At 45.4% G+C, this 16,213-nt stretch overlaps 1 protein-coding gene across 3 annotated transcripts in view; it reads left to right on the top strand.

Annotated features, from left to right (window-relative positions):
* SPTBN1 (spectrin beta, non-erythrocytic 1) overlaps positions 1-16,213 on the top strand; it is a 115,983-nt gene that overhangs the window by 29,179 nt on the left and 70,591 nt on the right. For all 3 annotated transcript variants that reach the window (XM_059467202.1, XM_059467199.1, XM_059467200.1), the window contains exon 2: positions 4,798-4,997. In XM_059467202.1, coding sequence (XP_059323185.1) covers positions 4,850-4,997 — 148 coding nt within the window. In that variant the 5' untranslated portion in view covers positions 4,798-4,849. The remainder of the gene's footprint in view (positions 1-4,797; positions 4,998-16,213) is intronic.

Below are 16,213 nucleotides of genomic sequence, written 5' to 3'. Positions count from 1 at the left end.
ACAAGTCTTGAGTTTATACAGTATTTTGTAAATTCTTGCAGAGCTTGACCTGTGGGGATGTTTGATGTGTATTTGGCATCCAGCCCTGAGCCTCTCCAAGGTGCCCCTATTGACTCTGACCAGGCCACTTGCCCTGTGGGGAAGCTTAGGGTGAGAATCTCACCTTGTTGGGTGACAAGATGTGGGTGGGCCCTGAGAGTTCAGAGGAACTTCCATCCTCCAGTTTAAATATTGGCTTAAAATGACATTTTAAGAATTATTAAATGTCAGTTGTGCTGTTGCTAGGAGGGAGCTGAATGTTACTCAGAATAAATGCAAAGTTTGGTTACATATTATCTAAATTTCCCTATTTTTAGTAATAATCATTGCACTAAAGTGAAGAGCTGGACTGGTGAGATGATCTGAGGCATCAGTGAGGGGGAAGCACCAACTGGGAGGGAAAGTGTCCTGCAAAGAGGGTAATGGAATTCTTTCTGTGCTCATCCAGCCTTGGTTTCAGAGGGCTACTAGAAAGGAGGCAGTGTGTAATTTTGGTTTCTTGGAGGTACATATCTGATCTGTGGGGTCAGGACACCATTCTCTTTGTCACAGTGGTTGTGTCCCTGCTTGTCACCAGACCCATGTGCTCTGGTGACCTGGAGATGGGAGTGTCTGTGTCCCCTTTTCAGTCCTGTCACACCATCAGTGGGAGTTGGAGATGAATTTACAATTTGTCTTTAATGCCAGGAAAGCTGCAATAGGTTGGCCTGTGTGTTAGCCAGGGAACAGTATTTACATAAACCATGAGACCATTTGGGGATTGCTGTTCAAACTATATTTTTTCAATCACAGCACCATAAAAACCTCTTGACAATCCTTAGTTAGAGTAACATGAATCTAACTACAGCTTAGCATGTTTCCTGGAAGAATAGTAACTCTTGAAAGAACAATGTTTGCTTTAAAGATAAATGTAACTATTAGGAAGTAATTCCAGATGTGTGGCTATGGCAAAATTTCAGGGATCATAGTCATAGCTGTTTAGTGAATTACATGATTGCATTTAAGAGTAGCCAATGAATTTTTAAAAAAATTAATTCATTCTTCAGATGGGCTGAATAAAACTGTTTGTTTTCTATTATCTAAGAAACAAACAGAGCAAAATCTGGTCTATTTATGAAAGTAAACACAAAAGGTCTGACCCCTGGATATGGCCTTTGAAAACTGTCTGAGAAAATGCTCTTCCTGGTAGCTGATTTTTTTCTTCAAGCCATTTCTTCTTTTTGAAGACAATGCCAACCACCCCCCTCCCTCCCGCCCTCAGATTATGCAATAGGTTTTAAGGAATGCTTTGAAATTAAATGGTTTGATCTCTTTTGTCTCATGAGGTCGTTTAGCATGGTACCCATGGCAGAAGGCAACAGAGTTCTATTTTATCAATGAGGAAGAGGTTTGGGAATTTACAGATTTTTCTGTAAATTTTTCAGATCCAGACCCATCGTGGTGGCCCTGTGGATTCAGGGCCTGGAGCAGTTCCATGCTGTTTATTAGCTCACCCTTGTGCCTGTTTATCCCTGGAATTGCCTGCTAACATCTCCAAGCCAGGTGCAGCAGCACTGGCAGATGAGTTTAAGAGGGAGTGGATTAAGTGAGAAACCCCAGTGCCTGCTGTCCCTGGGTTTGAGTGCTGTATGTCATCCTGGAGTGAGGCTGAATTGTGCATATAAAGGAGCTGTGCCCTGCCATTTCTGCAATGCCTTGTTCAGTGTGTTTGCCCAGTCCTGAGAGGGGCTGGCTTGCAGGAGGCTGCTCGGGATGTCAGCAGCTGAAATTCTGGCTTTCTGCAGAAAATGTCATTCCTTTATTAGAGGGGTTTCTCAGCTTAAAGCCAGACCAGGATATTTAAGTGACAAAGGTTGTTCCTGCTGGAGAACGAGCTTCCCTCGGTCCCTGTGCTCCGTGGTGATCCCTCTGTGGGTGTTGGTGGGTGCTTCACGCAGAGGCTTAAACCGAATCTGTAAATATACCTGTGTCACATGTCTGTGTGTGCTGCACACACACACAGAGGGTTTTCAGCGTGGTCCTTCAATGGCAGGGCTGATTTCACAGGTGGATTGTATTCAAGGTCATTAACAGTGAACTCGGCTGCATTAAGGGCTCCAGGAAAATTCCAAACCGTTTTCTGTTGCTCCCTGGGCGGTTGCTGGTGTTGTTCATGTCAGATCAGGACACCCCTAAAGCAGACACAAGATGTGCTGCTGTAGCTCATCCCAGCTGCAGGACCTCCATCCCTGCAGTCAGGAGCCTGCAGGTCTCTGCCAGGACTCGTGTTTATCTTCCCTCCCTGTTCCCAGAGGCACCAGTGGGTTGTGCTGGATCAGAGCTGCAGCAGGACTCAAGGAAAGCTGTTTTCCAGCAGAGGCTGAGGGCGGTGGCTGCACTCTCTGGAGCTGGGTCTGTCTCTGGAATCAGGATTCCATTGTGTTCTCCTCACCTTGCTTTGCTGCAAGGTGCTCATTTTTATCCCTGCAGTGTTTTCCTGCTCCGCTGTCCCTGTGGTGGGGAGCGGCATCCCAGAAAAGGGAGCCTGAGGTCAGGGAGCGAGGAGCTGCTTTTATCAGAATCAGAACAAGGATGGGGGTTTTCTGGCCCTATAGGTGTGGGATAACAGGCCATTTCATGCTCAATTTAGCTTTATCTGGGATAGATTTGGCTTGTGAGATGCTCAGGATGGGAGAAGTAATAAAGCATAAGTTGGAGTTGAATTTATTCTGGATCAAGTTGTGTGTGTTTCTAAACAGCAGTGGCATAGAAATAAATTAAATCCCATGGCTTGTTCCATCTATATTAAATTACATATCACTCCATCCCGATTTTGGGTTCACTGATTTTTATGGTTGGAACTGCAGCTTTTCCAGTGGCACATTTTCTCTTCCTTGAGCACTGGTGAATATAGAAAAGATGGAAAATTATGCTGTCAACCAGCCTGTTCCCACTCGTTGTTTATATCCTGGCTGCTCCGTGGATTTAATTGGAATTAACCCTGATTGCAGCCTGTGTACAGGGATCAATGGGAGGTTTTTGTCTAGGCCTGATGCTCGGTGAGGATCAGCTGGTGAGTGCTGTGCAGAAACGCGGCGAGTGGGATTTAATCCTTCCCCCGTCTTCGCTCCACGCTTTTGTTCGTTCCTAGCGCAGGATCCGGCCGGAGCGGGTGATCCATGCCCGGCTCCTGCGGGATGCGCCGCGGGAGCATCGTCCCCACGACCTTCCCCAGGGCCAGTTCTTCTCCAGAGCGTTCCCTCGCTCTCTTGGCAGCTTCCCATGGCTGAAGCGATTCCTTTTTACCTTTCGTGAAGGTTGAGCACTCGCGCTCAGCCTTCGCTAACAGCTCCTTATGTAACAGCCGCCCCAGCGCGGCTCCGCTCCCGCTCCTGCGCCAGACACGGGATTTCTCCGCGCGGTGGCACGGGCCGGACCCGCCGTGGGCTGGGGCCGGGGGCCGGCTCTGGTGTCCCGGGCCCGGACGGGGAAGAAACGCCGCGGGTGAAGCAGGGCAGCCCCGCCGCCTGTCGCGGGCGAGCTGGATCGATGTCGCGACATGCGGGTGCCGGGAGCGGCCGGGCCGGCAGGTGGCGCCAGCGCGGCGGGCGGGGAGGGCCTGAGGGGCAGCGCCGGCCCCGCCGTGAGGGCGGGCTCGGCCTCACCCTCAGGGGTGGTGCCGGCCCCGCCCTGCGCTCCGCGCTGCTGTGGGGCTCGTCTTTCTTTTTTCTTTTTCTTTTTTCTTATTTTAAATTTTATTTTAAAATAAGAAAGCGAGATAAAAGATAGAAAATACAAGAGAAGCCCCGGGTGGGGCGTTGTGAGGGGAGCGCGCGGCCCCGCCCAGGTAAAAGGGCGGCCCCCGGCTCCCCCTTGCCCCTGTATTTAACTGCATTTCTGGTAATAATTGCGTTTTGCAAAGGTGAACTGTAAGTTTCTGTGCTCCTCAAGGTCTCACTGAGCACTGAAGGGTGAAGGGGATTCTCAGCGCTGTTCCTGCTGGGCTCCCAGCGTTGTATAACCTCCCTCCTCCTCCTCCAGAGGTGTCTGCCTCTCTTCTATCTAGTACCCATAAATACATGGAAATCCTAGTCAGAAAACAGAATAAATATGCAAACAGCACCCTGAAAGAGGAGAACTTCACCCCAAGGGTTGCGTTGGTGGGTGCCATGTTGTTCCTGTGGAGAGTTCAAAGTAATGCATCATTTAGTTGGTTTTATCTGGATTAGTTCATAAATAAATTGCCAGGACCGGTCACAAAGTCAGTATTTGCATATGGAGACAGAAATATTAACACATGTTAAAAAGCTTTTGCTTGTCAAATGCTTATGTAGCTTTTTCAGAATCTGTATTTTTTTTTTCCCATCAGTTATTTGCACCATTTTGTAAAGGTATGGAGGTCATTTTTGTGCTTGAGGCCAAGTTATTCACAGTTCCATATGCTTTAACCAACACTCACAGATCTCTAAAGCCAATGGTCTGCTTTTGAAAATGACAGTTGTGGGGGTGTTTTGCTGCACTATTCCATCCATGTTCTGCTTTGTGGAGCTGAACATGACAATCCTGGATGTGTGTATGCAGCAAAGCTTCTGTGCTTTGGTAAAGCACTTAATTTTTTTGAGAATATTTGTTCTCTGAAAGAGTGGTTGGTATCTCCTGTTCTTGATCTTGTCTTCAAGTAAAAGTCACTGATTTTCGAAACCAAGACTCCTGAGCTTGACCTTTCCGATTTTCTTCCAGTATATGAGCACCCTCTAAATGCTTATATTTCTTTGACAGAGGGTTTTAGGAAGAATCTGATGGTGAGGAGAGGCTAAGGAGAAGACTCAGGATGACGACGACAGTAGCGACAGATTACGACAACATTGAGATCCAACAGCAGTACAGCGACGTCAACAACCGCTGGGATGTGGACGACTGGGACAATGAGAACAGCTCTGCTCGGCTGTTTGAGCGCTCCCGCATCAAGGCCCTGGCTGGTAAGCACTGACTTGGGGTTTAGGAAAATAAAAAGATGGGTAACAAAGCTCTCCTTCAAAATACCTCCATCTGGAAGTGTGCAAAACAGCTCACTAGTCCTGGAAAGAGGAATGTGGTAGGTGGAGGTAGTTGTCATGCAGTAAAGAATGATGCATTCTTTGTGAAATGCTTGCTGTCTTCTGCTAAATTCCACTGTCATCAGCAGAGAAATGAAACTGGATTGGATCTTTTCTCATTTGAAAGAAGATTGCGTTTGATTATTGCGTATTAAAGGCTATACATTAACTGCATTTGTTTATAGAGCAAAGAGATTATGTCATGTCCTCTCAGCTCTGAGTCACTGCCCTGCAAAGCAATTTTTATGCATTCTGTAAATGATTTCCTGACTTTTATGGTAGCATGCCCACATTTCTGACCTCTGAACAGAATGTCTTGGCAGTGTGGGACAGGCACAGAAAACAGCTCAAAACTATGCTGAGCATTCTGCTGGTGAAATCTGAGCTGCAGGAATGGTTTTACAACCGACACTTCATAAGGTGTTGAGACAGGTTTATTAAATCAGCTGCACTGAGACAAAGGTATCACCTGTTCCATTTGTGATTCCAATGGGGCTGGGGCTGGAGTGCAGCGTGCCCTTTCTGCTCTCCTCTCTGGCCACGGAGGTGCATCAGATGCCAAACACCTTTATGTGTCAGGCACAGGCCAGGATCAGGTGTGGAGCTCAGCAACAGGGAAATGGAGTAGTTCATGCAGGTGGGCAGAGAGCAGATCACATAACTCTTGCTGGGGATTGTAATGCTATTGACTTAATGGAACTGCTCACGGGGAGGGGACGTGTGTTAAATTTTGCTGCTATTAATTACAGCAGTTCCCGTCACGGCGTGCATTGGGAATGATAGGGGAAATGCCTTCCCTGGGCAGGGCTGTGCTGAGTGGAGTCAGAAGGAGCTTGCTGGTACCTGTGGAGAGAAATAGAATGAATCTCAGCTTGGGTTGCTTTATTTTAATAGTTTACTCTTGTTTGAGGAAGAAACTGTTTTACTCCTGCCATGTGAGCGGTTGTAGGTTGTATCCTGTTCCTTGGGTGGGAAATGCTTTTAGTACAAAGCTCATGAGCCATGTTTGGGTCCCAGATCTCACCTTACTGCAGCTGCTTGTTCCACTTACTTTTATAGCAAGCAGAGCTCCCCACCTGAGTAATGAATAATAAACATGAAACTCTCATTTCAAGGAGAAGTAATGTAAGGAAAGTACTTGAATTATTTAGCTAGCCTAAAACACATACCCATGGCAAAGCAAATAATTTTGCTGAAGATTCAATTCAGATATTTAAACGTTTTCCCCCACAGTATGGTGTATTTATTTTTCTTCTGAATAAGCATTACTCATGATTATTTTAATTTTATACATTTCCATACCTATAATTCTCTGTGGTTGGTGCTGAGAATGCTGTGTGCTGCCAAAACTTGGCTTAGCATCCTGCATTGCTGCAGCACTGCTAGAAAGCTTAATCATGGTGCAGGGAGAGAGGAGTGAGGAGAGGTTTGTATTTCAAATCCAAGGTTATGGTTAAAGGCTGAGCTATGCTACTCCTGGCACTGTTCAACATTTGTTTACAGATATGCTGTCTGGTGGGTAGTCTCCCCTTGCATCTCCCGAGAAAGGCACTGGCAGGTCTTTAACAGCTGCAGCCTGGAGCTGGGCTGGCAATAATCTCTGCCATTGTCCTCTCTCAGTGGGGACAGGCCCTTTCTGGAAAGGTGCTCTCTGACTCAGCTGCTGTCACAGGACTGGGCACAGTGACCACGGGGTGAAAGCCTGGTGCACACACAGTCAGCTGGGGCATGTCAGGAGGTGTTTCTGGGCTCTGCAGCCCCTGTGTGTGAGCGGCTGTCACCATCATTTCCCTCTGTGTGAGCCTCAGTGCTCTCTGAAGCAGCTGTGTGCCACCTTTGGGGTCTGGATTCCCTGAATAACACTGCAGCTTGACTTGGGTGAGAGCTGGCTCTTTGTGGGCACGAGCACCTCCCCACATCTCCAAGCCTGGGCATCCTTCTGACAATGACATTTCTCTGTCCAGAGGTCATGGGTGGGCTGTGTCTCAAGAGTGCCTGTGGCTGTCCCCTTGCAGTGTGTCAGTGACAAGATATCACAAAAGGCTGTCAACATCTTGCAGTCCGTGAAATGCTCATGCATCATCATCATCATCATCCCCTTGTCCTAATAGGAAAGGTTTCAAGTGAACACACCAGGCACTGGTTCCTTGAATTTCATCACCAAGATGCAAGCTGCTGTATTCCAAAGCAGAACAGCTGTGGGCATGTTACAGTGCCTGACTAATGGCTCTGTGTTCTCTGCAGGTGCAGGCATCTCCTTTCCACACTCTTCCACAAGCTGTGAAGTGCCTCTTTGGCGGGGCTTCCATCTCCTGTTCATTCTGCTTCACTGTAATTGAAGTGAAACCTACTTCCTTTGAGGTGAAGCAAGGCAAAGAGTGAGGAAATAAGAAGTGAGGTTTGTAGCCAGTGTCTGATACTCCACTGTAGGAAGAATCCTGATGGCCCCACATTCCATTGGGATGTTGAAATATTTAAACAACAAAGGCAGGAGGTGGTGGTCAGAATAATCTGTGATTGGAACAATGTCCTGAAGGAAAGCTCAGGTAAAGCAAGTATGATAAAATAATAGGATAAAACCAGTGTTGTTAGTACAGCATCTGATAATCAATGTTATTAAAGCAGTCTGTGTACCATGAAAACCAGAATGCAAAGGGTTCTTTTGGTTTAAAACCAAGAAATCATCTGGGAACTCAACTTTCAATCAGAATCCAGATTTGGAGGGATATGCAACCAGATTGGTTGCCATTCATGTTGAGGTAATTCACTCTGCAACTGATATGAGAAGAAGGTAACTGATCCCTTCTTCACCAAGTAAGGTATCCCACTGTAGGAAATCATCTTTCACCTGTCCTTGCTCTCCGTGGTTCTTTGGAAGGTCTTGCTGGAAGACCAGGTAATTCTACCTGCTCTGTAGGAGCCAAAAAGATATCGTGTTTGTGCAAGATTCCTCATTCACAAATCCTCAAGGGTTGGATTTCGTCTGTCTAGGACCATTAGCTAACAGGATTTGTTGTGCAGCTCCTTGGTGCACAAAGCTCTTGCAAAAATCTTAAGAAACAGTTCAGTTGTTGAGCAGAATTTTTCCCACTCAGCCTTTGAGCTGTGAGGCTCAGGTGTGCCATGCTTGCCAGCTCAGGTGCTGTTTTCAGTAGTGTGAGAGTTGTCACCTCCAGAACTTTCCATTCCTTCAGTTAGCTAATTCAATATTAAACTTGGCTACAGTTACTCGCTTTTCTGCTCATTTATATTTTGCCCTTTTATCCTCTGGGTTCATCCAAGTGACCAGAAGGTCTGTGACTCAGCTCTCTGGCCCATGAATTAAAACCAATATCAAAGTTTATGAAATGAGAGGACTTTCCTAATCCTAGTGTGGGCAGGAGTGTGTTCCTTTTCCAGCCTCACCCGTGTGGCCGTGCGTAGGTTGGGGCACTCACTGGTGTTGCACAATGTGGTGTTCACGAGCCTTGCAGGGCAAGCCAGGAGGCTGCATTTGTTGTGCAGCTTTCCTTAGTTGCCCAAAATAGGCTCATCATTCATGCCAGTCCCTTAAATTCTCCCAGCAGCAAGAGGGGGAAAAAAGCATTGAAATTGTTCCTGAAGTTACACTATTGAATTTTTTTTTCTTTCTAATATAATGCAACAGCCATTTCATAAGGTTAAAAAAAATTAGAGAAAACTTCTAGTGGGAAAGTTCTGGGTACCTTAAGTGGGGCTAATTAGCCCCTTGTGGCCCTGATATTTGAGCCATTCCCCTCACAGCTGCAGTGCAAAAAGTCAGCAGTACAACCCCACAAAGAAGTGAAAAGGAAGATTCTGCTTCTAGTACTGACTAGGTATCACACACCTGCCTGGCCCTGCTGTCGAGCATCTCTCTCATAGCAAAATTTCTGTTTCACTCTGAGCATACAGAATGAATTTCAGGTCTCAAACCAATAAAAAAGGGCAAAGTACAATGACTTAGAGCTCAAGAGAACAAACATTGGATTTGTTCTTGGCTTTGAAAGAGCATACTGAGAATAAGCTCTTGCAGGGCGTTTCCTAAGTATCCTGTCCCTGAGCTGTCCAGAACTTAAAAATCAGTCACTAATTTTAATAGCAGCAAGTGATAAGAAAGGAGAGCTCAGCATTATAGTGATGCTAGTAAATCAACTTGAGAGGGCATGTGAAGGATTCACTTGAGACTAAACAGAAATAAAAGAGCAGTGAAATCTGCTCTGCACGGGTGTGGCAGAGCTGGTTGTCAGCCCATGGGTTTGTTTGGAGCTACAGGCTAACGCAGGCATACCCAGCTGAGCATGAAAAAGCTTATTTTCAAAAATCTTGTTTTGCTCAGATAAAAGTCGATGGAATTATTTCAACAAAAGCTTTTCCAAATGTTGACCTCACCCTATGCTTTCCTTCTGGATTTTGCTTCTGGAACAATTTCTTGTGTCGTTTCTGCCCCTCTCAGAATGCGCAGTTGTTAGAAGCAGCAGTGTCATTTGGTGTGCTGTGTGTCGTGCAGGCACAAAGGGAAGGAGCAGGGCAGCAGAGAGGCTGCTGTACTGCCACATGTCACCTGTGGTGCTGGCTAGGACTCCTGATGCACGCAGTGCTCTTATCAGAGAGCAAGGAAAAGCTCAGCTCATCTGCCACTGTGCATTAATGTGCTGGCTTTTAAAGTTCTCTTGGAGAACTGCTTCTAAAGCAGATAGCAAAAACCAGATAATAAATAATACTTTGTTCTTAGTGGGTTTATTTTTAAAGATTATCAGCAGACTGACCCAAAAAGAAGAGCCAGTATTTCTGTGAAATATAAAATAACCCACAAGTAGAAGCAAACAATGTATTCAATGATAGAAAATGTAGCTCAGTACTTAGGTAATTTGTATCTTGCTGCTGTAACAAGGTGATCTTTGGTTTCAGTTGGGCATGGCTGGGGGGTTTGCCCTCTCTCTCTTTAGAATCCAAGAAGTCATGTTGCAAACTACAAGGTGTAAGTCAGGTTCTTGGTAGTTTGATTAGATCCCTGGCCTTGTGCAGCCTCCTGAGTAGAGAGCCAAGCTGCTGAGAAGTCCTGCTGAATGTACCTTAGGAATTGTCTGGAACTGCGTGTGCCTGTCTGCTCCATGGACAGGATTTAAGAGTACTTAGTAACAGAGTGGTGCATGACAGTGGTTGCATCCTGGTGAATGGCTGTAATCTGGCATGCATTGTTCAGGCAGGATGAGCTGGGGCTGGAAAAAGAGGATTATTGTTTCTTTGGGGACGGAGCAGGATAGGAGCAGCTCTGGCAGCCCCAGTCCGGAAAGTCTGAGTGCTGCCGTCATTTTGCGTCTCCACTGAAATCCTTTCCGCACTCAGCACTGCTGAGTTGGACACGTATACAGGAGAGCCCAGCATCTTGCCAGCATGAACCTGTGTTGATTGATCCCTGGATCCTGGAATTCCTGTTCTTTAAGCTCCTGGGCTGGAATACAGGTCCATATCTTCTTCTCATAGTTCCTTGAGGAGAGCTCCAGGCATCAGCCAGTCCTTATGCACAGAGGACTCTGTACCTGGACAGCAATGCAGTAATTTAACAAAATAAGGTACAAGAGAATTCTGTGCTCTAGTTAAGCCTAAATATAAAAAGCCATCTGTACCCAGAGAAAGCTGATGCATGTGTGCTGACTCTGTGTGCATAGGTGTGTTTGCCTTTGGGATATTACCCGTGAGCTGAGCATGGAGATAATCCTGCAGCATGTCAGCCTGCATGGCCATACCCAGACATTTCAATGCCATGGCACTGCCCTGACTTCCAGAGGGAGCTTCCTTAGGTGGGAGCTGTGCCTTCATTCCCAGAGCAGCACAGCACATTGCTCTCCTGTCTACTCCAGTTTTCCTCATCCATTCATCCCCATGGCATTAGAGAAGAGTAAGAGCACCAAGGGAAGTGCTTTTGGCTGCCCAAAACACTGAGCTGAGTGGGAGGCAGTGTTCAGCATCAGCAGGGCAGGAGTTGTGAAGGGGGGGGTAAAGAGCTCAGGCTGCAGCAGCTGCTCTGGGAAAGGAGAAATGCTCCCTGGGAGACACCCTCTGTGCAGTCAGTGAGAGCTGAGCCAGGCACTCTTAAGCCTGGGATAATATGCTGAAGCTGACAATTTAGAGGAGACCTCCCAGCCAGATTGTTACCTGGTATAAACTGCGTTCTCCCCTGGCTGCTCTGAGGCCATGCTGTCTTACACCAGCTGGGAACCTGACCAGAGATGGCCCTTCATGGGAAACCTGAAGACTGAGAAGGCTGCTAATGTTCTTTGCTGTTGGAGTCAATGTTTTAGGGATATTTAATACAGGGAAACCATGAGACCCTTCACTGTAATAATGAGGTTGTTTTTAGATAATTTGCTAAATAATCTTAATGGAAAGGATTTCTTCTGTGTAGAAACTACATGCCAATATTGGCAATATATATATTTTTTAAGGTTATGACTTCTCTCACGGGTGAGCTTAGCTGTGGATGAATTTCAAAACATAGTCATGAGTCTGTAATTCAAAAGAAGTCTTTCCACAAAAAATGTGTATGCAGAAGAGAATGTTCTCATCTCATGTCTTTAGCATCTAACTAGCAATGTTTCTGTATTTATGTTATTTATTCAGCCAAATCTGCAGTGTGCCTTGCATTTTCCCCTTCTATTTGTTGCTGGGATACTGCCTGAAAGCACTCCCTGAAGTATAAATAATGTCTAACAGAGCACACTGCAAAGTGAAATTCGTGCAGGATTCAAACATGTTTACTAATTTCTGTTAACCTTGGAGCTCTTCTAATGGGGAAAGATTAGTGATGAAATCATTCCCTGGGATCAGAGCTTTGATTCTTATCTTGAGGTAATATCCTGGAGAGACATAAACCCAGATTGCCTGGAGATGAATTTCCTTGATGGGGAAGAGGCAAAACGAACAGGAATGGGGATGAGAAACCAGCCATGTAGAGAGGGTGATGAAAATCCACTTGTAAGTTCCACTTCTTTAGTTCCCAGCATTCTCCCTGACAGTTTCCAGCTCTTTTAGTGAGCAAGGCAATCACTACTAATTTTTTTGTCAACCACTTTGTATGTGTATGTTGTGTGAGGATTTTTTCAAGTTTTTCTTCCTTTATTAAGCCTTGAAGGCAGAGAGGTGTCAAGTGGCAGTGTTTGCACATCCCTTTGTACAATGTATTATTTTTTCAATACATCATATAAAAATGAAGTTGGTTGCTCTGAATAATAATTTCATGAGCTGGACACAGTTAATACTTGTCAACTGATCACTGTGCTTTTTTGTGGAAAGTGGCAATTTCTAGATAGGAACATACTCTGGCTTGTGGAGATTTTTAAAGATCACTGTATTCTGCTGCTTGTTTCCATCCAATTTCCATTTCACTCAAGAGTAGCAAGACGTTGAACTGTCATGCCTGAGTGATTATGGTGTAGCAACAGTGTATCTGTGTTCCTGGTCAGACTGAAAAGAAAAAGAAAGAGAAACAAAATGGTGCAAAAGGGAGAAAAAGGAGAGTGGGCATTTCTGTGTCTCCCTCCCATAAATATAAACATAGGTGCAATTCAGGTGGAAAGCAAAGGAGACAGAGGCAATGACAATAATGCCAGCTTCTGAAAAAGCAAATCAAAACCCATCAAAAAGAATTTTCTGCATGAAAATGAGCAAGTGTTTTCATGACAAAATTTCCCAGCCAGTAGTGTGTTAAGTTGTACCTGTGCAGTGTGCTTTGTTTGAACAGGCTTTGTAAGGGCTGTCCATCTATGGCAGGGAGCAAGCCAAGTGCATTCCATTGGCAACAAATAGAACCTGGGAATGTAGTTACAGCTTTTCAGGGTGAGTTCATGGAGTATGGGAAGCAGTACAGACTGGAATGCAAACCCACAGAAACAGAAATTTCTTCTGAAATGTTCTGCAAGTGCCTCCTGTAGCTCTTCCCTGCTGTCCTTCCTGGCAGGTGTTTGACTCGTGCAGTTAGCAAGGACATGCTGTTACAAAAGTCATGTCAACTTCCCTGTTAATCTGGGACTTGTGTAAACTGAAACCTGAAACCAGGTGGAACTGACCCAGTTTCAGTAATAAATTGATATTCTGGCCTGGTTTGTGAGAAAATTCCCAAAGGTTTTGGTCTCAGATGTCACAACCTAGAGATTCACCTGGAGCCCAAAGCTGGTTTGTACCTGGGACTCAGAGCTGAGCTGCTGGAAGGCCAGCCCAGACATGGCAAAAGGAAGGGATGTAAACAGACCCTTCTGTGATAAAAATCCTTGTCTCCTACTTTTTCATGGGCCTCTTTTCCCTGCCTCTGCATTGCACTGGCTCTCCAAAACCCGTGTGAGTCACAGAGAATGTATCTGAAAGGGACTGGGAGGAACCAATGACAGGGTATTGCCACTGTCCTAAAATCTCCTTTAAACAGAAACATTGAGATACTTTCTGCAGTGGAAATATTACTGAAGAGGACATCTCTTGGTTTGCTTGTGTTCATTTCACCATTTCAGCAGCATGTGAGAGAGTTACCAAGTGTTGCAGGACATGGCAGGTTACAAACTGAAGGCTTCTGTTCCCTCCAATACCTGCAGCAGAGATAATGAGCTTGGCAGCTCATTTCTGCTTGGTGTGTGGGCTGCTGCTCCCTGCTTCCAGCATCTCAGATAAAAACTGGAGGGAAACCAGCTAACTCTTCAGGATTCATGTTATGCAAATTGTCAAATAGGGTAAAAATAACTATTTCCTATTATGTTCTAGAACAATCCCCAGCAAAACCTCTCTCTCTTTGCTCCAATATATAAAGAAAGGTTTTGTTTTTACTGTGAGGATGGAGGTAAGGGTGATAATGAGTTTTGAGTTCCTAATTGTAGCACTTAGGGGATGTGTAGGAACTTTACCCAACTTCAGGAGAGGAGAAAAACGTTACGTGATTTCTCTGGCATTTTAGTTTAATAAATCATCCTTTTTATCTTGGCCTTTTAATTTTTTTTTCTTTTTTTTTTTTCCCTAGTTAGCCACCAACTAGAGAATTTACAAGAGCAAAAAAGAGTAAAGACAAGGGTGATGATTAACCAGACTCATAATTATTGTAAGCTCTGGCTTAGAAACATTGATAATTAGGAATTTGGAAGGCACTTTTGCTGGATCTAACACTAGTTTCTTCCTTAGAAAGCCCAGTTTTTTCTCCTTTGTGTCAGATCCTGTTCACTTCAGCAGCATTTTTCAGAACCATGTAAAGACAGAGCCCAGGAGAGACCCTTTTGTGTTCTGGGGTAAGCAGCTGTTTCTAAATGTTGCTTGTACATTCATAATATTATTGTAATCAACCTCTTGTTCTCCTTGAGGCTTTGCAAAGCTCTGATCATGTCAGCTAGGACACTCTGCATTATGGCTAAGTGGATAATCACTTGTGTTTTATTCACTCTGAACAAGTACACAAGCCATCATCACCTGGCAGGTGCTGTGAGACTGGGACAATTCAAACTGTGCCAGCAAAAGTTATTACACAGTTATGGGCAAAACATTGAGAACAAAATTTAGAGAACAAAAAAAAACCAAAAACAAACCCCCAAACCCAGCACTCCCCTCCCTTCTCAATATGCTAAGATTAATATATGATCTGGTCCTTCTTTTTCTCCACTACTGTAATCACTAATGAATTACACCATGGACCGCTTCCAGCTGTGTTGATGTGATATGCTGCACTTGGCCCAGCACTCCAAAGCTATCTATGGCTTTAAAGCATTCAATCCCCTCCATAACATATTATCTAATTAGTGTTGTCAAGGGCTTAGCCAGTTAAAGATAAACAGGGAAAATGAGTAGAACTGGGGTGTCACAAAGGGCTTTGTGCATGCAGAGCCTTGTGGTCGATCCGGTGCATCGTGGCCACACGGCAGCAGACAAGGGCTCAGGTTCACTCATTTGCAGGCAGCAGCAGCCCGATGGATTAGGCTTGGTGTGACTCACACCGATGGGGAGCTGGCAGGGTGCCCATTTGGAAGCAGCCTTGCTACATACGGTGTAGCATTTCACAAACACAGACATGTCCCCATTTTGCTTTGCTCTTTCCACTGAATTCCCACCAACCTGTTCAGCAGAGCCTTTAAGATGAGCGGCAGTACCCAGCAGAGCAGCAGGGAGGCCCTGGCAGCTGAGCCTGGCACCAGGGCCAGCCCCAGGAGCTGAACCATCAGCAGCAGAGTCTGTCACATCTGCTGCTGGGGGGCACATTGTTCTGCTAAATGCCAACCTGGATGGCAGCTCACATGAGGTCAGACACTCACAGCACAGCAAGTGCTGCTGACAACACATCAGGTGTCTCTGTTTATCAAACCTTGAACAAAATAAGCTCAGTTCAAGCACAAGTTCCACCCTATTCACTGTGTAGCCTGCATTGCTCCATAGCTGCTGCAATTCCTTCCCTTTAAGGTAGTGTTTAGTGCTGCTGGGCAGGCCAGAATTGGGAGGGACAGAGAGGGGACAGGGATAAAAAATATATTAAACACCAAATTTTGTTCAGTATCTCCTGAACTTGCCAGCTTCAGTGGGTCCCACAGGGGAGAAGCTGAAATGTAAATGTGTGTGTGTGGTGTTAATGCTTCATGATGGGTTGGGTAAGGCCAGTCTGTGTTTTATATGGGCCTAAGCTAAATAAGTATTTTTAGGTTTCGATATTTTCCTTTTGTAATAATTTACTTCTTAATATTTTTAACAATGACCACATGCATTAGTGCATTGCCTGCCAAAGGTTTTGGGAAAGCTTTCAGCTGGGGAAAAGTTCCTGACTTACGGCCTTCATGGCATTAAAAATGCTCCAGTTTCCCCGTCAGTCACTTGGACTTTAGTTTTACCTTCTGAGCTCACATAGCAACACCTGTTTGCTCAAGGTGGGACAGAATGAGTTGATATGCCTGCAGGTAGGGCCTGGCTGCCTGCCTGCTCTTGAGGAGAAGGGTTTGCATTTAATTATAACTTAGGTCAGGCATGGCAGGCAAAAGCTGCTGTTGGTAGGAAGCTGCAGGAGAAATATCCGTGATGGAAATAAGCCTGTACTTGTGTGCTGGGCTAAACGTGCTCCTCCAGCTCAGCAGAGTTCACTTGCTGTG

The sequence above is a fragment of the Ammospiza nelsoni genome, chromosome 3 (assembly GCF_027579445.1).
Source record: "Ammospiza nelsoni isolate bAmmNel1 chromosome 3, bAmmNel1.pri, whole genome shotgun sequence".
Classification (NCBI taxonomy): domain Eukaryota; kingdom Metazoa; phylum Chordata; class Aves; order Passeriformes; family Passerellidae; genus Ammospiza; species Ammospiza nelsoni.
The sequence above is the reverse complement of the archived record's forward strand: the minus strand, read 5'-3'. Positions and strand labels throughout refer to the sequence as shown.